This window comes from Rhinichthys klamathensis, unplaced genomic scaffold (genome assembly GCF_029890125.1).
Source record: "Rhinichthys klamathensis goyatoka isolate OS25496 unplaced genomic scaffold, OSU_Roscu_1.1 h1tg000011l_1, whole genome shotgun sequence".
Taxonomy (NCBI): Eukaryota; Metazoa; Chordata; class Actinopteri; order Cypriniformes; family Leuciscidae; genus Rhinichthys; species Rhinichthys klamathensis.
The window spans coordinates 4,902,110-4,926,947 of NW_026606564.1; the positions used below are offsets into that span (position 1 = coordinate 4,902,110).

General features: G+C 37.6%; 2 protein-coding genes across 2 annotated transcripts; one reads left to right on the forward strand and one right to left on the reverse strand.

The window, feature by feature from the left end:
• The first annotated feature begins 2,128 nt into the window (after positions 1-2,128).
• yme1l1b (YME1-like 1b) lies at positions 2,129-16,904 on the forward strand. The gene is made up of 18 exons (XM_056264624.1): positions 2,129-2,277; positions 3,482-3,607; positions 3,825-4,005; positions 5,900-5,992; positions 6,100-6,209; positions 7,321-7,471; positions 7,599-7,682; positions 9,417-9,590; positions 9,818-9,970; positions 10,147-10,279; positions 10,371-10,433; positions 11,861-11,973; positions 12,100-12,255; positions 12,349-12,500; positions 12,619-12,745; positions 12,952-13,025; positions 16,429-16,515; positions 16,629-16,904. The coding sequence occupies exons 1-18, from the start codon at positions 2,245-2,247 to the stop codon at positions 16,776-16,778; spliced, it is 2,160 nt and encodes a 719-aa protein (XP_056120599.1). The 5' UTR covers positions 2,129-2,244; the 3' UTR covers positions 16,779-16,904.
• A 2,886-nt stretch (positions 16,905-19,790) lies between these two features.
• On the reverse strand, positions 19,791-24,152 carry LOC130101208 (patched domain-containing protein 3). Its single transcript, XM_056266815.1, has 4 exons — positions 23,426-24,152; positions 22,587-22,708; positions 22,337-22,482; positions 19,791-21,319 (listed from the first exon to the last, which is right to left on the reverse strand). Exons 1-4 carry the CDS (start codon positions 24,143-24,145, stop codon positions 19,791-19,793), a joined length of 2,517 nt encoding a protein of 838 aa, XP_056122790.1. The 5' UTR covers positions 24,146-24,152.
• Between the last annotated feature and the right edge of the window lie 686 nt (positions 24,153-24,838).

The window sequence follows — 24,838 nt, forward strand, 5'->3', positions numbered from 1 at the left end:
GCAGAAAATGCATTAGGCAGCTTTTTGTGCACTGTCTAAAGTGCAAAATTAAAAAATTCATTAAAAAAAAATTCTACAGTAAAAACTGCTCAAAATGTGGATTTCGTCAGAGTAGGAGCTCTAGTCTAATGGGACAATGTCAAATTTAACGCACCCTCTGAGGCGGCCGAGAAACAGCGCCGCAGAATGGGCAGAAAATGCATTAGGCGGCTTATTGTGCACTGTCTAAAGTGCAAAATTAAAAAATTCCATCAAATACAGCTAAGATATAGAGCCCCCAATTGAGCCAACAATGCAATGGCTTTTTATACAGTAAAACGTGAAATTGTGCATGATTATATTCAAGCAGATACAGGGTAAAACATCAGTAAAACCAAATAGGCCAACAATGTGATAACTCTTCTGTATTTTGTCAGATTAGGTCCATATCTTTCTAATGTACAGTAACCATGCAATGGCACTTTCAAGTCAATGCAATTGAATTTAATTCATACAGTCATTTGTATAACCCTTTTCACAATACATATAATTTCAAGGCAGCTTTACAGAAAATGCAGGTTTCTATGTTACAAAACCACAATAGGATTTAATGAGATGATATCAGAAAGTACAGTTATAAGATACCACAAATTATAGTATTTACAAATATCATATATGCATCTAAGCAAAATTAATGTGTTAAAGCAATTATAAATAGATCATTTTGTATAATCATTCATGTTTGATGTTCTGGAGTCCTTGCAAGGGTAGGTTTCATCTATTCAAATGTGCTGGGTCATCTGAAGTCTTCATAAGAGGCTGGATCCAAGCTGGAGCATAATCTCAGTACCTTGTGAAATTCTAATTTGTAATAATAATAATAATAATTTAAAAAAAACATGTATTGAATACATTCAAATGATGTTATTTGCAATAATTAAAGAATAATGTAGGCCTAATTATATTTTAACAGACATTTATGTGTTATTATTATTTATTTACCTTTCAAAATACTTTATTATTCTTTTCTGGAAAAATATAAACAATACAAACAGGGTCTCTAATAAGTGTGAATAAGTGAAAAACCACACGGTCCCTAAATTGAGCTGATGACATACAATAATTAAAGAATAATGTAGCCTAATTATATTTATGTGCTTTAATATTTGTACAGTCCATTTTCGCTGATATATCAGTGTTATTTGCTTTTAAACATTTTTTATTATCATTTTATTCGGAATATAGACCCAAAAGTAACACAATCCCTTTAAAAACGCGAAAAAGAGAAAACCGCACGGTCCCTAAGTTGAGCGTCAATAAGAAGCCAGCAAACGCGGAAGTTCGCGTCATTTAAGGTGGAACGGATAGCGTCAATAAGAAGCTGCGAATAAGAAGCTGGATTCAGCCTCGTGATTTTCCAACTGATCTTCAAACCAAAAGCATGCTACTTTTATGAGGTTTGCAAACTTCCCTAGAGTTGTTGGAGGCGTTGATGGAACTCATGTTCGCATCATTGCTCTAACTATAAATGAGGAAACATAGGCTATATCAATAGAAAAGGATTACGTAGCATCAACACTAATTTGTGATAATTGTGCACAATGAAATCGATTTTAATAATAATAATAAATTAACAATTACCATCGCACACCTGCAGGTCATAGCCTATGCGTAGGATACCAAAAAAAAGTAAAAAATCTAAAAAAAAAAAAAACAATAAACCAGCACACTAATACTTGCAAAAAAGTATCAAGGAATACATTATATTAGCATATATATATATATATATATCACCGCAACACCAGGTTGCGGACTTTTGGGGCCAGGGCTTTCTCTGCAATTGCTCCTATACTTTGGAACAATCTACCATTCCACGTCCGCTCTGCCCCATCCCTGCCCATGTTCAAAATGCACCTTAAAACATTTCTTTTCACAAAGTCTTTTGACCCCTAACTCCTCTCCCAGCCCCCTATATAAATTATGAAAGTTAACCCCATGATTAATTCTGCAGAAGACATTATGAATATGATGGCAAGGCAACAGGATAGTATGCCTATAGGCATTGGGCAACGCAGCAGTTAAGACTTTTATTTTGTCACCCTACATGCCGGATGTTGTATAATGTAATGCCAATGCTGATGATGAGTCTTCGCAGTTTCAGCGAGGCTAGTTGAACGGAAGAGGACACCGGTGGAGGACATTACATGTAACTGCAAATCAATAAACTCACGTTGTCCAAAAGAGTTTGTCATCAGCTAATCGGAAATGTTTTCTCTTTCTACTTCCCTACAGCCACAGGTATCAAATCACGTTTATTCAGGACAGCTCGTTTCATAACTTTCCTTGTACGCAGGCTAGCTGGTTAGCTAGCACTTACATCAGAACAGTGTGTCTGTAATCTCAAGATTTGAGAGAATAGCTTTTGAGCATCTCGCTGAAAAGTCAACGTCATGTCTCATATTATTAGTTCAGTTATTATTGCTGTAAGTTAGCTGACTTGATTACAGTAAGTTACAGTGTTATTGATAGGTCGTGTTTATTATTGGTTGTATAATCATAATATTACAGCACAAGAGTATTTTTATAATGAAAAGTCATGAATATTTAATCCACCACAATGTCTCAGATGAGTTAAATAGTTTATTATTATGTTTAATAGATTCAATTGTGGAAATAATGTTTTCATAACCGACTTAAACGTAAATAACATCTTGCTTAGAATAATATCATACACACAGTTATATATATAGTTCTTTATATTAATACCGTTTTATAGGAAAAGACTCACAATATTGTTCACAAATGATGTTTCCCCCACCCACATTTCTCCAATATGTTTTATATTTTACATTTCAATCCACTCAGTTCTACTGATGCTGTTTCCTTGATAAACAAGTACAGTAATTTTTTATAAAACTTTTATTAGGGGCAAAACTGTAGGTGAAATCAGGGTTAATATAAATATAAATGTTAGTTGAACAATTTAAACTAAATACAAATCAGAAATGTTCCTTTGGCAATAAACAGAAATACATTTAAGTTGAAGTAGGCCTACTAAAGTTATCAACTGGAAATAAATCAAATTAAGCTAAAACTGAAATTTAAATAAATTAAACCTAAATAGCAATACTTTAAATAAAATGACAAAAGCACATAACAAAATTAAACTAAAATATATAACTAAAAGCTCATTCAAAATATTAATAAAATCATAATGAAGCTAAAAAAAAATAACACTGGTTTAAATCGTCATAGGTGTATTATGTATCATAGAATTTCATATTTTGAGATTGAAACTTTATCCTGGTCCGAGTCGAGGGTAAATCTATCAAATCTAATCTTTTAAACGGCATCTGGAAAGCATATATAAAAAAAAGGATGTTAAAGGTGTTCAGGACAGTTTTGATGTTACCCTAACAAGCATAAATAATGTTTTTAATAAAATATTTATTTCTCAGGACGTTAAAAAAGAAAAACCTTGGTTTTGTTGTGTTTTTGTCAGGTAACAGTCCAGCTGAGTCACCTCATCAACGCTCTGCACTCTCTGACGGGTTCAGTGTGCAGCAACACTTCATTCAAGCACAAACACAGAGAGAACAGCCCAGAACAAGAGCTGAACAGCACAGAGGTGATTACATTTAACATCATTTATATATATATACTGTACACATGTAGGTTATTGGTGTTTTTTCCCCTCTGTCCCTTCCAATCATTTGTTTTTTTATGGAAGTGTGCTCATAAAACGGATCAGTTGAACGTTATCAGCTTTTAAATGAAGTATGCTGTTCTGAAGCTTAACTGTTTCTCCTCTTTAAATTGTGCACGTGTTGTGTTGTGCTGGCAAGCCGTCACTGACGCTCAGGGATTTAGGTCTGACAGATCTAGGAGTCGGTCAGCTAGACGAGCTGGTGGAGAAGCTCCTGCCCCGTGTTTCTCAGCAGGACTCGCCATCACAGCTGAGGAGCGAGACAAACATCTGGAGGACTTCCCATCTCTCCTCAGATTCTTTCTTTCACAACAAACATGGTGAGACACTTCGCTTTCGTGAAACCTGAACCAAAGACGTAAATCGTAAGCTTTGTATTGATTTTGTAATCTTGTTTTTTATTATCAATTTCATATGGGAGAACTTGCTGTATGTTTCTTTTGTATCACAATAGTTCATTGTTGGAGCTGTAATTGAAACCTTTGAATACTTATTTATTTGGTTGTTCAGCTTTCTCACGATGAATCTCTTATCTATGGAAGCTTGTTTCCGTCACAGAATAAAACATTTGAAAAGATTGCGACTTTTTCTCTCACAGTTGCGAGTTTACATCTCGCAATTCTGATTTTATTTCTTAGACTTGCGAGATATGAAATCAGAATTGTGTGATCATATAACGTCGCAATTGTGAGAGAAAAAGTCAAATTCTAAGTAAAAAAAATACTTTATAACACATAGGGGTGGAACGGTACACAGAAGTCACGGTTCGGTTCATACCTCGGTTCAGACATCACGGTTCGGTACGATTTCGGTACAAGGGAGTGAAAAGCAAAGCAAAAATGCAGAAGGCATTTTTATAAATGTCTTAAGCCTTGTATTTTTTTTAAATAAGTTTTATTAATAAAGGCATAGAACCAGTTTATTTGTAGTGCACTGACAGTAGTTTTATATAATTAGTTTATTAATTAAATTATTAAAAAGACGAAAAGACCTTGAGATATGTTTGGTAATTGTACCTGAATGAATTTAAAATTAATTTGCTATTTCAGATCAAGATATTTGTTTTCCTTCATTTTAATTAACTAACTTTATTCTCATCTGAATTATAAATAATTGATTTCCGTATAAAATAATACTACCATAAAAACTTTTGTTAACAGGTGTAGGTTACAGTTTGACAAGAGTTTAGAGTGTGACAAAAGCACAATGTTGTGTTTTATTGCGAGTGTACACAAATATAAGTAAACAATTTGCAGTTTTAATGATGTCCTGTATGAAAAAAATGACGGAGTATGTTTTTACGTTTCCACTGTTCGATAGCCCGTGCCTCTCTCACACACACTCACACACACACACACTGTTCATCGCGCGATTCGCGCCCGCGCCTCTCTCTCTCGCGCGCGCGAACACACACACACACACCGCGCCTCTCTCTCTCGCACGCGCGCGCACACACACACACACACACACACTGTTCGATCGCGCCTCTCTCTCTCTCGCACACACACACACTGTTCATCGCGCCTCTCTCTCTCTCTCTCTCTCTCTCTCTCTCTCTCTCTCTCTCTCTCTCTCTCTCTCTCTCTCTCTCTCTCTCTCTCTCTCTCTCTCTCTCTCTCTCTCTCTCTCTCTCGCGCACACAGACACACACACACACTCCTGCATTGCAATCTTGATCGCAGCCTGTTCATTGCTGCGTTCACAGTCACACCAAAAGCGAATAGAGCGAAATTCATCGCTATTTAAGAGGTTTTTTTTATTTGTACCGTGTATTCTGCGTGCAAATTCGTGCACCGAACCGTGACGCCCGTACCGTCTCGGTTCAATACGAATACATGTACCGTTCCACCCCTAATAACACACAATCGTGACTTTATATCATGCAATTCTGACTTTATATCTCGCAATTGCGTGTTATAAAGTCAGAATTGCGAGAACATGCAATTCTGAGAAAAAAAAGTTCAAATTGCGAGTTTATTTCTCTAAATATAGGAAATGATTCATATACTCTATAACACACAATTGTGACTTTATATCACGCAATTCTGACCTTATAACACACAATTGCGACCTTATATCACGTAATTCTGACTTGTAATCTCGCAATTGTGAGAAAAAAAGTCGCAATAACCTTTTTAATGTTTTATTCCGTGGTGGAAACAAGCTTCCATACTCATCTGATGTATTAACAGGTTAATTTCTTCTTTTATTCAGGGTTTTCCAGAATGGGTGGTGTTACTCCTGTCTTTTCCAGGCAAAACAAGTCACCTCTCCAAACACTATGTACAGATCTCCAATATTTGCCATGTAATGTGTACAGTTTATTATTCAGTTGTCACAACAGGCAGCATCATTTTAAAATTATAATATGTGTTGGCCGCTTATGTTCATCAAATTGTAATTGTGTTTTTCAGTGTTGGTCCAAAATCGAGGCTTTAAAACTCTGAAGTCCAAAACACGGCGTCTACAGGGAGGCTTAGATGGTTCAGCGGAGCCGGAGGGATTTACACCATCGTTTATGAAGGTCACCCACACAGTGCTTCCTTTTGAATGTTATTAGCCTAATGTGTTTATTTCCATGTAGAGATGCACCCAAAAAATTACATTTTCATGATGTTCTCTCCCTGTTATCCTTCCAAAAATTTTTAGTTTTTCTTCTGTGGGACTTTGATCAAAATATTTCAACTACATGACCACATGAGAGTCATTCCGGGAAGAAACCTAGAAGTCGTAACTCCCTTAAAGGGATAGTTCACCCAAATATGAAATTTCTGTCATTAATTATTGTCGTTCCTAACCCTTAAGACACAAACACATATGAAGATATTTTTTATTAAATCAAAAATAATGACCACCCATAGACTGCAACTTTCAAGGCCCAGAAAGGTAGTAAAGACTACCTAAAATAGTCCATGTGACTACAGTGGTTCAAATGTAATGTTATGAAGCAACGAGAAATTTTTTTGTTTGCGACCCCACCCTAAAAAAACGACTTTATTCAACAATTTCTTCTCTTCTGTGTCAGAGCTCCTACACTATTCACGGAGTAATAGTTATTCAAGTTTTTTTGCGCACAAAAAGTATTCTCGTCGCTTCATAACATTAAGGTTGAGACACATGGACTATTTTAACGATGTCTTTACTACCTTTCTGGGCCTTGAAAGTTGCAATGACGTTGCTGCCTATGGAGGGGTCAGACACCTCAGATTTCATAAAAAAAATATCTTAATTTGTTTTCTGAAAATGAACGAAGGTCTTACAGGGTTGGAACGACATGAGGGTGAGTAATTAATGACAGAATTTTCCTTTTTGGGTGAACTAACCCTTTAAACAGTGTAAAGAAAAACAACATTTACATGATGTTTCAGAACTGTGCTTTTTGCACAATCCCTGGAATAAGCCATTTTCTTAAACGCATGTAACCATATTTAAAAGCCCTCCTTTTGATTGCCACAGCAGAAATTAAGACATAGCCTACAGGTTTTGGAACGGCATGAGGCCGAGTAAATTATGACACTTTTGGTTGTTTTGCTTGATACCAAATATAATGCTACTTTATTTACTCTGCATTGTAAATGTATATTTGCTAAAGTTTATATTGGTGTTACAATGTTATTTATATTCTTGTCCATTAGGGTTTCCTCACACGAGACAAAGGGCCAGATGTTGAAACTCTGGACAAGCTCCTTAAAAACAAAAATATCCCAGATGGGCAACATGATGTTTTTAAGACTGGTTTTGCTGAGGGCTTCCTTAAAGCTCAGGCCCTAACACAGAGAACACAAGGCACGTCGTCTTTGATCAATAACAAATGATGAATTGTGAATGAATGATATACGGTTTTCAACTTGATATGGGTGTTTCCTTTCTCGTTATTTATTGTATAAAAAACACATGTCATCATCTTCAATAGAGTCACTAAGGAGGATGCGACTGATACTATTGGTGCTTTTGGTGTTGGGCTTGTATGGACTCTCAAAAACACCTTTCTTATCAGGTAAATGTTCCAAAGAAACTTCTGCATGTCTGATTTGCCTCTCTAACTAAAGGCTGAAATACACTACACAACAGATTTGTGTACTGCACGTCAATTTTGGGCAGTCAGATTTGACAGATTTCGCAGAAAATCTAATAGTGTATGATAGGTAAAAACTGGTAAAAAACAAACAAACTGAGTTTGTTGTTTTGGGAATGGATTGAAAGTCTGCTATTGTTGGATCTTGAGTCATTTAGGACACGATGTCCAGTTTTTCTCTGTAACCATTTTGCAAAGTCGACAAGTGTATGACATGGTGTTCAGATTTTAAGTCATGTTGTGTATTCCAGCCTTAAAATTGAGTATCTGCTTACATCAATTCTGGTTGAGAATTAGTTTAGTCTTGCATCAATTCTGGGTCCAAATGCTCTATATCAGAGATGCCAACATAAACAACAAATGGTGCCAATATACACTCAAGTGTGCTGTGCTGTGAATCTACCAAAAAAAATCTTTATCTCCATATCAAAATCTCAGATGGCCAGACAGTGATTCATCTTTTATGAATCGTTAAAATAGTGGTGTCCAGGACATCATGACCCCGGAGACTGTAGAGTACAAGCTTAGCTAAAATGTTGCTTTAAATAAATAAATAGTGCTCATTGACGACTCTTGAGATAGTGCTCTCTATTGAAATGGAGTGGAGGCTTGGACCCGGAAAACGCATTCGATATGTCGTGGCTTAGCAAGCAAATATGTTATGTCCCATGTGCCAAGTTTGCCAATTGTTTGAATGTAAAATCCGAATCATTTGAGTGGTTTCAAGTAGAGCCGCACGATTAACTTAAAAGATTGCAATCTCGATTCAAACACCCAACAACTATACAGCTGTGTCTAATAAACCTGTATCGAATCAATTACATTGTTACACCAGTAGGCGGTGACAAGTGACTGTTAAAACATGTTTTTGTCATTGAGACATTGAATCATTCATTCAAGAGATTTGTTCAAAAACGCTGATTTATCCAGTAATGAAACAAGTGAAGTCTTTTTGAGTGAGTCATTGAATCATTCATTCAAGAGATTTGTTCAAAAACGCTGATTTATCCAGTAATGAAACAAGTGAAGTCTTTTTGAGTGAGTCATTGAATCATTCATTCAAGAGATTTGTTCAAAAACGCTGATTTATCCAGTAATGAAACAAGTGAAGTCTTTTTGAGTGAGTCATTGAATCATTCATTCAAGAGATTTGTTCAAAAACGCTGATTCATCCAGTAATGAAACAAGTGAAGTCTTTTCGAGTGAGTCATTGAATCATTCATTCAAGAGATTTGTTCAAAAACACTGATTTATCCAGTAATGGAACAAGTGAAGTCTTTTTGAGTGAGTCATTGAATCATTCATTCAAGAGATTTGTTCAAAAACGCTGATTCATCCAGTAATGAAACAAGTGAAGTCTTTTTGAGTGAGTCATTGAATCATTCATTCAAACCGATTTTTGTACATTTTTAAATAGACTTCAGCAATTGACATTTTGTCAGAACGTTATTTTGTTTAGTTGTCTATTCAGAATCGTGATCTCTGTTTGAAACTAGAAAATCATGATTCTCAATGTATCCAGAATCGTGCTGCTCTAGTTTAAAGTTTTGGCTTGGATTGAAAATCGTTAGTAATGCTTACTTAGCTGGCTTGCCCCTAGTGCTTGGTGTGTGTGTGTGTTTGGAGTGTGAACTATAATGTAACCATTCCGGACAGTGCGATTCCGAACCACATCAGGCCTGGACTCCGCTGTGGACCCTGTCCAGATGAAGAACGTCACCTTCGAGCATGTGAAGGGTGCGGAGGAGGCCAAGAACGAGCTGCAGGAGGTGGTGGAGTTTCTCCGCAACCCTCAGAAGTTCACCGTTTTGGGAGGAAAGCTGCCTAAAGGCGAGAACACACACTTGACAAATGGCTCCAAACCAGAACCATTTAAATAAATAGTTCTATTGAAATTATACCATTGTTTACTCACCAAACCTGTACATTTTTGACACATTTTTACACAGTTATCCACAAGTAAAATCAAATGTTTAATTCTGAAGCAAAATTCCACACTGATTCTATTTGGCAGCTTTAGGTTTCCTACCACATTAACTTGTGTGTTTTTCTTCCAGGAATCTTGTTGGTCGGGCCGCCAGGCACAGGAAAGACCCTGTTGGCCCGTGCCGTAGCTGGCGAGGCAGATGTGCCATTCTACTACGCATCTGGCTCCGAGTTTGATGAGATGTTTGTTGGGGTTGGTGCCAGTCGTATCAGAAACCTCTTCAGTGAGTACATAGTGCCACTCTAAATCACAATTCCTGCACAGGATTGTTTATAGATCATATAGGCCATACTATGTGCCTGATTCTGAGTTCTGTGAATGTAGCCAAAAGCGCCCCCTTATGAATGATTGTATGACTGCTACAACTGTTAAAGCAGTTCTCCTGCATTTGTCCTCCAGGGGAAGCTAAAGCTAACGCTCCTTGCGTTATCTTCATTGATGAGTTGGATAGTGTTGGAGGAAAGAGGATTGAGTCTCCCATGCACCCCTATTCTAGACAGACAATCAATCAGCTTCTAGCAGAGATGGATGGGTGAGCCATGCAACCTAAAAAACGTGTGACTGCGTCCCAGTGGAAAGTTTGTGACATGCCTTTACTAACCTTTGGTGTTTAACGTCTGCAGGTTTAAGCCAAATGAAGGCGTCATCATAATCGGAGCAACAAACTTCCCTGAAGCTTTGGATACGTATGTAGATTTCTTTTCAAACATCTAAATGGTTTTCGATACATAATAAGATATGAGGAGCTCTTTTCCAAAACGCGATAAATCCATTTCAATAGTTTTCAGGAAAATATTTTTTTTTTCCTAGACCCACACATTTTGTGAATATTCAATTTAGCCTGTTAAAATGTTGTTGTTTTTCCCCTCAGTCTGAACATGTTGAACAATGATTATTAAATCAAACAACAATATTGTTGATGATAAATTAAAAGTAAAAATTTTTTTTTTTCAAAACGCTATAAATCCACAAAAGAAAAATCCCAAAATGGATGATTTTGGCCACTTAATTAAGTTTTGTTTTGTAGAAAGCCTTTCTTTAAAGTGAATTTCGTTTTGTATAAATTGTATCTTAATTTTAATAATTTTTTCATCAACCAATTGCCTGGATTTAATAAATAAGAAGCAAATAGACAATATAATCATGACATGGAGGCGCCGTCTCATCATAAATTAACCGAAATTCAGCGTATGCCTCACAGAGTCATGAGAAATATATCTATATAGAAAGCTTGAAATGTCTTTAAACGAAACAATTAAAAACGAAAATAAATAGCATACTCTCTGATTATGTAATCCATTACATGCATTTCTCTCTAGGCGCGTTCACTACAGAGATGCTGATCGTCAATTTCATCTTTGCAGACACTGACACACAGAAAACAGTTGATTAATAAAAATAAAATAAAAATTTCGATTTTCGAACGATATTCGACTTTTGCTCCTTGATTGTCGAATGCCATTTTTGGCAGAAATTATAAACAGAAACCTTTGGCAGCAGCATCTACCCCAGGTGTAGGTCTCACTGGCTCATCAAGGCCATCAAAAGTGTTATCATCGTTTAAAGCACTCATTTTGAGGAATGAATGAACATAAACAAACCTCTGTTCAGCGCGCCGATGTTGGATTGCGTAGAACGCTCACTGAATTCTGATTTGTCGAGAGAGGATTTATCGCGTTTAGGCTAAAAATAGGTTTGGCGCTTATCGCGGTTTGGAAAAGAACTGCATCTTGCAGTACATTTTAAACAAGGAAATATAGCGATTTGGCATGAAACATTGATGGAGCAGTGAATAGGTTCAGAACACAGCAAAATGACATGACAAACTAATTTTTTTTTAAATGGCGTTTATCGCGTTTTGGAAAAGAGCTCCTCCTATACAGTTTGTTGTTGTTTTTTCATATAATGTTGCTGATTGGTCAGAAGACCTGTTTGATACATTATTAGCTAACTGTGTGATTTGAATGTGTACTGTACATTTCTGAAACGCATAACTTGGACACCTCTGATAACAGATCACTCTGAATTGTAATGTAGACATGCATTTATTGTGAAAAGTGCTATACAAATCAATGTGAATTGAATTGAATCTGAATGCTGTCTTGTTCCCCAGTGCTCTGATCCGGCCGGGCCGTTTCGATATGCAGGTCACCGTCCCCAGACCAGATGTGAAGGGCCGCACTGAGATCCTCAAGTGGTACCTTAAAAAAATTAAAGTAGACTCTGGTGAGTGGCATGTCTAATACTCATTTCTTACACATACAAGATTCTAAACTGTTAATGTTGTTCGGTAAAAAAAAAAGGTAATAATACAGCAAGTAAAGTAGGATTATTGTCTTTTCCGGACATTAGCTGTGGAGGCAGAGGTCATTGCTAGAGGAACGGTGGGGTTCTCCGGTGCCGAGCTGGAGAATCTTGTAAATCAAGCTGCACTCCGGGCCGCTGTGGACGGGAAGGACATGGTGACCATGAAGGAGCTGGAGTTTGCTAAGGACAAAATCCTGATGGGTAAGTGCCTCTAACTCATTTTGCATGATAAAGTAAACTTAGCTGAAGATGAATGAATACCTTGAGTTGTCCGTTCACTCGCTCCCTCCTCAGGCCCCGAACGCAAGAGTGCAGAGATCGATCAGAGGAATAAAGAAATTACAGCGTACCACGAGTCAGGACATGCTATTATTGCATACTACACCAAAGGTGCCATGCCCATAAATAAAGCCACCATTATGCCGAGAGGCCCCACTTTGGGTCACGTGAGTACATGCTTATTCGTCATCAGAATCCAAAGCTTGAGAGGCCTTGTGTGTGTAATGGGACGTCTCAGTCGCGAGTGTTCCTCGATTTAGGTCCAGTTTTTCCTCTTCTCTGTAGGTGTCCATGCTTCCAGAGAGTGACCGCTGGAGTGAAACTCGTGCGCAGCTTCTGGCTCAGATGGACGTCAGCATGGGCGGCCGAGTGGCCGAGGAGCTCATTTTCGGCAGTGAAAATATCACTACTGGTAGGTTGCAGTACTGTTTGCTCTGGTATTGCGGTGTAATTCAATTATTGATTACATTTGAGTGACCCGGCTGTAAGTACATGGAATTTTTATTGTACTTCATATTATGCAAATACGTAAGAGTAGAGTAGTAAACAAGCCAAAATTATGCTCGTCACTTATTTCTGTTTGTTTTATCGGTGTTATGTTTTGTTGTTTTCACATAGGAGCATCAAGTGATTTTGACAGCGCTACAAAAATAGCAAAAATGATGGTGACCAGATTTGGAATGAGTGAAAAGGTTTGTCATATTTATCTGATCATCTCTAGGTGCTGAAATATGGTTTCAGCCTCAAGCTAGACTTTGCATGTATAGTAATAAACGATAAAAGGTGCAGAAATTTTGTACAACTGGTCGTACAGTCCAGAGTTGTTCTTTTTAATTGACCGTTCGCAGGCCCCTCCCCCAAAACGGCTATTGTCCAATCACACATCATAGCAACCGTTACTATGTGAGCAGGTCCGTCAAACATTGACTCCAAGCAAGATGGTGAAGCGGTGCGCCCACGGCGTTTGTAAATCGGACACTAGGTACCCCGAGAGATTGTCTGGAGGAGTTGTGTTCTTTCCGTTTCAAAAGCCAAAAACACAACGTGCGCAGTCCCCACAATGGATAAAAACAGTGTGGACGGCCCCACTCCCAGTTAAATGTGTCGAACATGGTTAACTTGCGTGCAGCGTGCTTGAGACTGAGACAATGAGATTAGTCAAAGACACATGGAGAAAGCAGATCAAGAGGATCCACAAAGGAAGAACGTTTTCTAAAGTGTTGTTGTTAACATGATATTTCCGGGGCAGCAGTCACTAGCAGTGCAGGCAGCACCTGTAGACTACAGCTTTTAGACTAACGTTAGAGGAGTGCACGTTCGCAACGGGGAACGCATGAAGCTTACTTGACAACATCAGTTCATATCAATATCGTAACGAAAACAAATAATGTATGGTTATCTGCATCTTTCCGTCTATTATGTATAGTTACTTTTTAAACACGAAAATGGCATTCAGCATGACACGCAAGCGGTTGCCGTGGTAATGAACAACCTGCTTGTTAAAGCGAATGAATAATCCTGTATCTGAAGCAAAATTACTAAATATGCAGCGCGAGTTATATATTTCTAACTCCAAACAATTAGCCACTGAAACAGCTTATAAAATCTTCTTCAAGGCTGTGCTGGTTGCATTTGAGGTAACGTTACAGGTCATGGGGTTTCTCAGATTTCGCTTGAGACCGGTGTGGTGCCGAATTCTGACCCCCGCCAAATTAATACCCCCCTAGTATGGTAGGTTTAGGATTAGTTGTGGGGGAGGGGTTAGGATTAGGGGTGGGGTTAGGATTAGGCAATCAGGTACTGATTTCAACGAGGGGGGTAATACTTTGGCAGGGAGTCGAAATTCGGCACAACACCGGTTTGAGAGTAGTAGTCGTGTCTCCTTCATTGCGTATTTTTATATTTTGAATATATCCCTCCACTGCATACTGTAACCCCTTTTGCCTCGATCTGGAGGATATCGCGGAGGTATTGCTCCAAAAAAGGTCACTGACGCACCTCTTCCCGTCATGGCAATCTGTGGCGCTGGTCGTGTTTGACCATTTGTTTTACGGGCGTAGCAACAATAACTAGGGGGCGTGGCTTTTGCGAACGGTCAATTGTTAGCATTTGTCATTAAATCATTCATTCGTTTCAGTCAGTGATTTGTTCAATCAAACTGATTTTTTTATAATTAATTTAAATTAATATATAATAATATAGTTAAAAAAAAAACATTATTTTAAATCGACTGTAGCAATTGATATTTTGTCAGAACCTCTAGTAAATTACGTTATCTTGTTTAATTATCCGTTCAGAATCGTGATCTCCATTTTTAAACCAAAAAAAATCCTCAATTTATCCAGAATCGTGCAGCTCTAGTGTATATTGTAAACTGTAGTATTTCTATATAATACTGTAACGATTGAAAGCACCACCAAATTGTCTGTTTTACCCATTTTTGTGTATTTTGCTGGGTGCTTTATAATTATAATTAGCTTTTATATTGGCACTGCACTAAAACTAGTTAAAATAGTATCTGCAATTGCATAAAATAGAATAAAATAGTTGTGATTAATCTTACGATTTCCCACCAGTCTTAGTAAAACAAAGTGAAATAGTAAAAATTTGTTATAGAATATTATTTACATTCTTGTTTTTTTGTGTGTCATGTCTAGCTTAGAAACATGTTAACGTACTTCTTGTTGGACTTCTCACGTATGTATTCACATCCCGTTCTCATCCCAAGGCGTCATATACTGACGCTTTTGCCAACGCCTCTATATCTAACGCACATGGCACCCTAGCGTCAATATGAGACGCAGATATATGGCGCCTCCTAGTGGTCTAATCCTAACACTACCCCAGACCTAAACCTACCCATAACCGAAGCGTGTTATATTGACGCTAAAGGGTGCCATGTGCGTCGGATGTAGCGTCAGTATATGACGCTTTGGGATGAGAATGCGTTGGTATTCACCAGATGTTGTATAGGTCATACGAGTTTGACCCATGCTTTTTTGCTTAAAGGTGAAGAGCCAACTTTATGCATGTTTTGTAAGATTCCCCTCTCTGTTAAACATATTTTATTGGACTGTCCTGGGTTTAATACAAGTAGAATGCTCTTTCATGAAGTTATTTCACTTAAGGACGTAAGATTATGCCTGAAAAGCTATTGGATTTTTTTTTAATCAAATGTTAATAAAATAAAAAGGTAACACTTTACTTGAAGGGGTGTGCATAAGACTGACATGACACCTTCATAATCATGACATGACACATGTCATGAATATGAAGGAGGTTTTATGCATGTTTATGACAACTGTCATTAACGCTTAAGTATGACATTTTTAATGCAAATATGACATTGTTTGAGATGTCTTTGTTATGACACCTTGACATAAACCAATACATCATAACCTGTCAGTGTCTTTGTCATGACAACTTGACATTACTAAGACAACACAACCTGTCATAAACATGACATAGCAGATTAATTATCAAACTTCAGAAACCACTTAGCTTTATGGGTTAACATTACATTAAACTGTCATGTGTTTGGTTTTGACATTGGCTGTCATGAAGCCATTATAACCGTTTAATGACAAATTCAATTTGTACCACTGTAGTTGAGGTCACGAAAAATATTCATGACACAGTTATAATGGCCTTATGACAGCCAGTGTCAAAACCAACCACATGACAGTTTAACTTAATTTAATGTCAAGTTGTCATGACAAAGACACTGACAGGTTATGATGTTATGGTTTATGTCAGGGTGTCATAACAAAGACATCTTAAAGAATGTCATATTTGCATTCAAAATGTCATTATTGAGCGAAAGACACTTAATGACAGTTGTCATAAACATGCATAAACCCTACTTCATATTCATGACATATGTCATGTCATGGTTATGAAGGTGTCATGTCAGTCTTATGTACACCCCTTCAAGTAAAGTGTTACCAATAAGAAAAATGTGTTTGTTTGCTTGGTTTTATTGTATTTATATGATATTTGTATTTTTGTAATTACATTTTTTGCAATGAAAATAGCCTTAGATGCTGACATGGCATAAAATAAAACAATCTTTATCTATCTTCTCTTGTGCAATAGTTGGGTGTCATGACATACGCTGACCTCACCAAGCAGAGCCCAGAAACGCAGGCCGCCATTGAACAGGAAGTCAGGATACTTCTGAGGGTAAACTCTGTTCTGATCTAACTCTGTCCTCTCCACTAACAAATCAGTAATGCAATATTTGATTCACACACTACCAGAGGATTTGACTCTCATATTCGTTTGCTTGCTTCTAGGATTCCTACGAGCGAGCTAAAGTGCTTTTAAAGTCCCGCGCTAAAGAGCACAGAAATCTGGCCGAGGCTTTACTGCGGTATGAGACGTTGGATGCCAAAGAGATCCGGTTGGTCTTGGAGGGAAAGGCATTAGACCCTCACGGCAGATGAAGGTCACCGGGACCGTCGGGCAACGGGGGAACGGACAATGGAACCCTAAAAGACATAAATGTACATATGCAACCAAGAGCTTGGTAGGCCTACTCTCCCCATTGCTAAAATTGTATTGTTTTTTTTTTCTCTCTGAAATTAGTTTCAATTTTACATGCTAATAAGGAAGGTGTAACACAAACACCTCTATGGGATTTTTCTTTCCGAAGAAATTGATCTTCAATTCAACTCATTTAGTATCTATTTCAGTTTGTTTTCTGTATTTCTATTGAAGCAGAAGCTCATTTTGAATAAATCCTTAAGCTGTAAGTGATAGTTCGGTTTACTTTAAAATCAGGAACAATCGCTGTCTACCATTTTTGACCTAGTTGTCTGAGCCAGACTAAGTATGTGTTTCATGGTGGCCTTCGAGAAATGTAAGGGAATGTGTTTTCTCACTGAGGGACTGTGTAATGTTTCAAAGGCCTTTGGTACTGAAACATGTTTGTTGATGCGATGCATTTGATCATATCTGCTTGTGAACAAAGCTGCTCCGGAACAGTTTTAGTCACTTTTTTTTGTTTATACATAAAACCCCAGTATGTTATTAGATAACCTTTCTGACTAGACGTTTCCTAGATCAACTTCACGGTGATCAATAAACTCCTGTAGTTCATGCTCTGTTTCTGCACTTTCATGAACTACACAAGACTATTTTTATACAATCTGGAATATCACACGATCCATATTGTAGGTTTAAATGCTTCCTGTCTTCCATCGATTGTATTAAACACACCAATCATAAAACAAAAGGAAGACCAAAATGAAATATTCATTCAGATTTGATGTTCTCGGGTTACATTGGGTTTATTCAGCTTTATTCTACATATTATTTATTCATGTACAGCTTATTCATCTTTGAGTTTACCTTGCCTTCATGTATGTTTGCCTTTTATCCAAGCTCATTTTAGTTGTGTACATACAGTAAATATTTATAATCAATAAAATTGAAAATGAAATCATTGTATATAAGTGTATAAATTGATTTTAGTCCGATTTTTTTTTTTGCCTGCTTTGTCATTTAAAAATATTTTTCGGTTGATGCTATTGCACCTTTAATAATGAACGGGAGCTGAACTGAATAAAGGAAACATAATAAAACTCTGCATAATTGTTATTTTTTTATGTACTTTGACAATCTCTACGTTGCCAGAACATTATCATTTCACACAACCAAACAAATGCAAACTAGGTTTTCTATTTTCTGAAGAATGTGCGAGTGATGCAAAAGTATATTGCTAGGTAGTGTTTTTTTTTTTTTTGTATGTTGCTAACTGTTTGCCCACTTGCCCAAATTACAAGAGCCTCTCCTTTAGAACGCACATGGTTTAAGGTAAAAGTAAATGGCTCCAAGGCCCCTAAATATTTTAAGGTCCCTTATGTCAGCCAAGAGATTTCCGGTACCTCCTCTATAATAACGATCTGCTTTTGTTTTATTTACATAAACTGTAAACTGTACGTGGCAATGTATTAAAATAATTATAATAAAATATATTAAAATAACAATGTTCTTCAGGGTTGGTTCACAATCTTAGTGATCAATGACTTTTCCAATCATTCGTGAGTACACTGTGAAAAAAATGTTCATGATTTGTAATCACAAAATCTTTTCTTTTGTCAAATCAACTTAGATCATTTATGTGCTTCAGATAACATAATATTTTGAGTTTCTGATGATTAAATTAATCTCCTTCATTGTATCAACTCAATTTTTCAATTTCAATGAACTTAAAATTGTAATTATTTAATTTAAGTTAAACCAACCATATTTTTTTTTACAGTGTAGGGTTGTTATTTTTTTATCATCACAAATATTTTTTTTAAGATTTTACTAATTTGCATAGCTTTTCCAGGTCTACAAATCACACTTTAAAAGTCCACCTCTTAGCAGTTTTTCTAACAATTTGGGAAACCTGGTTCTTCAATAAAAAAATGTTCAGGGAACAAATGAAAATAAGAAATATGATATTGTGGCAAGCAGGACGAGGTTTTTACTTGTGTTTTGTGATTAATTAAGTGTTTAAACGTTCGCTGGTTCCCGCCTCCTCCTTCCCTGATCCTTTAACTTCTCTACAGATATCAGTTTGCATCTTGATTTTAGTTGTTTTAGCTTATTTTTAAAGCTTGTTTTGTTAAATTTGAAGCCATTTCAAGCGCCCACTTGGAAGTGTGCTGAGGCCCCCTGATCATTCATAACTGTAAGAGAAAAGTTATGTCTAAGTACAGCTTACTTTTTCAAATTCTTGTAATCATACAGTTACTGACTTTAAATTACAGTTTCAATCACATATTTCTAAACTAATATACAGGTCCTTCTCAAAAAATTTGCATATCATGAAAAGGGTCTCTAAACGAGCTATTAACCTAATCATCTGAATCAACTAATTAACTCTAAACACCTGCAAAAGATTCCTGAGGCTTTTAAAAACTCCCAGCCTGTTTCATTACTCAAAACCGCAATCATGGGTAAGACTGCCGACCTGACTGCTGTCCAGAAGGCCATCATTGACACCCTCAAGCAAGAGGGTAAGACACAGAAAGAAATTTCTGAACAAATAGGCTGTTCCCAGAGTGCTGTATCGAGGCACCTCAGTGGGAATTTTGGGTTTTCATGAGCTGTATGCCAAAATCATCAGTATTAAAACAATAAAAGACCTGAAATATTTCAGTTGGTGCGCAATGAATCTAAAATATATGAAAGTTTAATTTTTATCATTACATTATGGAAAATAATGAACTTTATCACAATATGCTAATTTTTTTAGAAGGACCTGTATACATGGAAAACATTTGAAAAATGAAATTGCTTTCTGTTCACAGCACAAACACATAGTTTAAACATGCTTCCAAGATCTATAAACAAGTAATTAAAAAAAAAAAAAAAAAAAAAATTCCCTTTTTTATTCAGTAAAATGTTAATTTAACAATTATACTGAAAGGTTGAGAGGAGAAAAATCCGTTTAATATTTGAATTCAGTGCTGCCGCAACTTGTGGCAAAATCCAAAGAAAGTTAGAAAAACTGGAATGAAAGCAATACCATGAAGCAGCCCGAAAGCAATGACTAGCATGACGATGGTGAAGAGCGTCCTGAATATGTAGCTACTTGAAGCTGAAAGTACCACCACACCCACAATTGTAGAAAGAGCCCCTTGAAGTATGGGGTAGCCCAGGTGCGTCAGTGCCTCCACAACTCTCTCGTTCACGTCGGGCTTAGTACTGGACACAAACGTGTAGGAGATGTGAGCGGAGAAGTCCACGGAGAAGCCGATGCTGATGACCAAGTTAATCATGGAGATTGAATCGAGGCTAATGTTTAACAGAGCCATGAAGCCGGTGACTCCCAAAATGACTGAAGCGATGGCGAAGGCCACCCACAAGGCGCAAAGAGGATTCGGAATCAACACAAGAGAGATAGCCAGCATTACTGCGGTCGCCATTGTGATGGTCTGAAGAGTGACATGCCCAATTACAGTGTACTGATCGTGGTATATGAAGGCCGGATGGTAGACCACCAACGGACACGGGCAGCTCTCTGCTGTCTTCCGTAGCGAGTTCAACATGTTCTTCTCCGTGGAGTTCTGAACAATTGTCTGAAGAAACAGGCGTGACGCAACTATGTTGTCATTGGTTATGTTGACATCCTGTTTGAGCATTGGATGGTGGTCCAGAAACTGATACAGAAGTGTTTTAAATGTAGCTTCTGTGCTGATGTTACTTCCGTGTTGCTCTGCATACTTTTCATAGGAATGAAGCCAAGATGTCGACAAGTTCTTGACAGAATCCAGCTCCTGGAATAGCAGAATACAGGACTCAAGTTGATTACGTTCATTCTCCTCCCAATATGGAAATGTGCCGTTGACGGCTAACATTACATTTGGACCATTATAACGAAAGTGTGTCTTCTCGGCCTCATAGTATTGGACGATGTAGGACGTATCAAGTGCTAGGTTCTTGAGATCAATGCCTTCCTTAAGCTGCAGGCAGCCATATACACTAACAGCAATGTAGACTAAGTAGAAAAAAACTACTATTGCTTTACTCCAAATTGTTGTCAAAAATGGGCCATAGTACTTCCTGAAGAACAATGTCATTGGGTGCTCTTCCTCGGTTCCTGTGTCATGGTTGTAAGATCCTCCGACACAGCAGACAGTGTACGCTCTGGACCGTCCTGGTGGGACCTCGTCTGGGACCTTGATGCAAGTCAACCAGTGTCTGTTCGCCCCCTCCCTTCTGCCATTCAGGGCCAGACAAGCTCCAAAGAAAGTGATGTTATAGAAGTAGCAGAATAAGATGGCCGTCCCCGCATACAGACAGAAAGACTGAACGGATCCAAAGGGGTTCCCGTAGCTGAGGTAGAAGGCCAGCACGTCAGTCAGGGTGGTGATAGTAATGGAAATGGCTGCCTCGCGGTAGGTATCAGCCATGCGGTCTGGCACTGTGTCTTGAATGTTGGTTCGTTGCCAGCTGGAAATCATGATAAACATGTCATCGATACCGATTCCTGAAAAACAGTTTCACATCTTGAAATGAAAATGTGTCAATTGTGGAGGATCTGAAATGTGGTGCTTTGAACCGTTTTATCCGATGTGACTTATAGTGAGTGGGGTAAGATGTGCCACCCACTTAAAAGGGGGTAGTTCACCCAATAATGAAAATTCTCTGATTAATTACTCACTCGGAGGGACAGAAAGGTCTCAAATTTCATCAAAAAGATCTTCATTTGTCTTCCGAAGATCAACAAAAGTCTTACGGGTTTGGAACGACACGAGAGTGAGTAATTAATGACAGAACTATCCCTTTAACCCATCACCTTTTTTTGTCACATTACTCACTCTCTTGTCAATCCAAACCTGTAAGACTTTCGTTCATCTTCGGAACACAAATGAAGATCTTTTTAATGAAATTTAAGACTTTCTGTCCCCTCCACTGACAGCTACGCAGCTAAAAAAAAAAAAAAAACTCATCACAGCTGTATGTTCTATGGCATTTCAAATCTATCCAGGTCTCAAAATGTATACAACTCAAAATGGAAGCCTTTGGGTAAAGTGTGCCAGGTGTTTTGGTATACCAGTGGGTCGTCTAATAGTGATAGCGAGCTTCGCCTCCAAATGCAGGACTATTACAAATATTCTAACTAACGTTGTTTCACAGTCAAATAATCTGTTCCATTGTTTGAGTGCAATATACAATAGAACATAAAAAGCAAATAATGTGCACCAAAAATAAGATTACTAAATTGTTATTTCACATATTTTTTACTGAGATGTAATTCATTTATTTACTTATTTCCCCAATTGCTCAACTTCCCCACTGATATGACAGTTTACCTCTAACAAGGGCAAGTCATATTTCTAAGGCCTTATGGTTTAGATGCTTGCACAGTGGCACAACTTACCCCACTATGCCCTGATTTTTATTTATTTATTAGTAGATCCATTACCTGGGAATCAAACTTGCAACCTTGCCATTGCTAACGCCAACTGTAAAGATAATAAACATTGTGGATACATTATCTTACCAAGAATCAGGAATGGAGAAGATGCCACAGTGATAACAAATGGCACATTCATGAGTAACAGCAGCCCGAAGCTGGACAGCACTGCTTGTGCGGTGGAAAAAACTCCAAGAGAAGCCACCCACGCTTTATTCCTCACATTGTCAAACCTGTTGAGTGAAATGAAGCAATGTATAGCTTTTTACAATCAATATAAGACTTTCAATCTATGAAATATATTCATGAAATAAAATACACTGGGTACTACACAAACCTCAGGCAAGATATTATTGAAAATGAGATGGCAAGAAAGTAAGTAATTGCAAAAAGTTCAGTGACAGATAGAGTACTCTTCTCAAACTCCTTTTGTCTTGACATGGAGGTGAAATAGGAGATCTGAGAAGAAAAATTATCATTAGAATAACATTTCATTTAAGTCAAGTCACCTTTATTTATAGCACTTTATACAATACAGATTGTATCAAAGAAGCTTTAGTGATAACAGCAAAAAGATGCAATGAAGTCAGTTCAGTGTTGATTTAGTTTATTTGTATAGATCATCAATTAGTTCATTTAATCTATAAAGCAGTTCTGCAAAAAAATGACGTCATCATCCAGTTCAGTTCTCAGTACAATCAGATCAATAATATTGTTGAATATTAAAGTCACATAGCCTATACTAAAGAATCCTTAAGAATCACAGTATGCGAAACCCCCCCCCAAAATACAAAATTAATGTGTGATTGCCCAAACCAATTGGCATTCATTATTAGGCCTACATTAAAGATAATAAAACAAATATTTCACAAAAACTTTACAGATGCCATTTGATTTTATATGATGCAACGCAATTCATAAGTGTGAAGTGTCTTCTTTTTGGTGCCACTATATATTAAGCACTTCCATGTTACCCAAACCATTTAATGTTCCATAATTGTTCAGTATAATTTTTATTCACTGTCTTTTTAGATTTTACCCATTAATCTTTCATAAAGCCTGTTTGATTATTTAATGGGTATGGTTTGAAATGAATGTATTGGAAAATTCAAAACTGGCAAAAAATTATTAAGACAAACAAATATGGACCACAAAACCATTTAACATGGTACTTACTTCTGTTACAGAGGTCGTTACATTCGAGAGCAAGTCTATCAACTCTTGAAGCCAGACATCTCCCAGTGTATTATTGCTCTCTTTCAGGTAATAGAAAAGTCTCATTGCTTTGGCACTTCGAACAACTCCATTGTGATCCACCTCCACCTTACTGATGACATTTCCCATGTGGAGACATTTGAATTCGGACGGACAGTACTCAGGAAACGTTATGTTGACCAAATGAATGTAGCTGGCATTATAGTGTAGAACATCAAGCATTACATTAGAGTTGCATGTTCCATTCACAGTTGCGCAAATATCAGAGAACACAAACGTCTGTGCGTCGTGCGTTGCGGTGATTCCTCTAACTTGTCCATCGATGCGAATGACCTCCTCTAGTGCGGCAACACTGAGTACGTTTGTCTGACAGGAGAATATCAAAGAGGCAAAAACCCCGTCAGTGTTTAATCGTATAATTGAAAACTGCGAGTCAATTTGTGGAAACGTTTCTTGAAAGAAACGCCTCTCCGCTTTAGCGCGGCCGTTTTTCGGAGTAAACTGCTCGACTATGTCGTTGGACTTCAGGTCGTTCAGAAAGTAAAATCCTCCTCCGAGACCTGCGGACACCGCCAGCGGTAAAGTGACAAACCACCACGGGTGAAGCCCTACGAACTTGCCGAGACTTTCGAAACACATTCGTATGGGCTTTTCAATGCAGTCTGTGATGTAGGACACCATGGCTTCTGAAGAGCTCATCTGCACATCTGGTGTTGAGGAGATACTGGAACACAATATAGGCCTAACATCAAACGAGCAGGTCATGTTTCTCCGGGGAACAGTACATGTAAGAACACAGTGTTCTCTTCAGGCTTTGTCTTTTGTTGTCTTGATAACTATTTCCACTAGAATGACCTCTCAAACCTATAATCAGTATAGGCTGAGCTTCTTCTGAAAGACAATTTTCTGAAGCAGTGATCCAGGTATTCCTCCTGTAAATGTGGAGCAATTTGCTCCCAGTGAAACAATGGACCTCTGAAGTAGCCGACAATGAAAATGGGTAAAGATGCTGAGATCTTCTAAGAGAAATTGCATCTTGAGAATGAGAAATTGTATTCTTAAAAATAGATGTCCTTTGTTGGTTTCAACAAACCTCACAGTACTTGGGCATCTTTTAGGACCTGCACTCTTTCAAAATAAAGTCTCCAAAAGGGCATTTTTACAGCAAAGGCCTAAAATTGGATCATAAGTGGACAACAATAAAGACAGCTATAAACAGGGTCTAAAACTTTTCGAGTTTGTCCACTTTCGACCAGAGGTAGTCGAAATTGCATTCGACCGGATTGCTTTCTTTAGGCCCTGTTTACACCTGGTATTAAGATGCGTTTTGGTCGATCGGATCACAAGTGGACGATGCTAAATACAGGTGTAAAT

Coding starts and splice junctions, on each gene's coding strand:
- yme1l1b (XM_056264624.1), top strand. CDS start 2,245: ATGTTTTCTCTTTCTACTTCCCTACAGCCACAG. Junction 10,280..10,370: donor CTTCTAGCAGAGATGGATGG/GTGAGCCATGCA, acceptor TAACGTCTGCAG/GTTTAAGCCAAATGAAGGCG. Junction 12,746..12,951: donor CAGTGAAAATATCACTACTG/GTAGGTTGCAGT, acceptor GTTTTCACATAG/GAGCATCAAGTGATTTTGAC.
- LOC130101208 (XM_056266815.1), bottom strand. CDS start 24,145: ATGGTGTCCTACATCACAGACTGCATTGAAAAGCCCATACGAATGTGT. Junction 22,709..23,425: donor TAACGACCTCTGTAACAGAA/GTAAGTACCATG, acceptor TTTTCTTCTCAG/ATCTCCTATTTCACCTCCAT. Junction 22,483..22,586: donor TCAATAATATCTTGCCTGAG/GTTTGTGTAGTA, acceptor TTCACTCAACAG/GTTTGACAATGTGAGGAATA.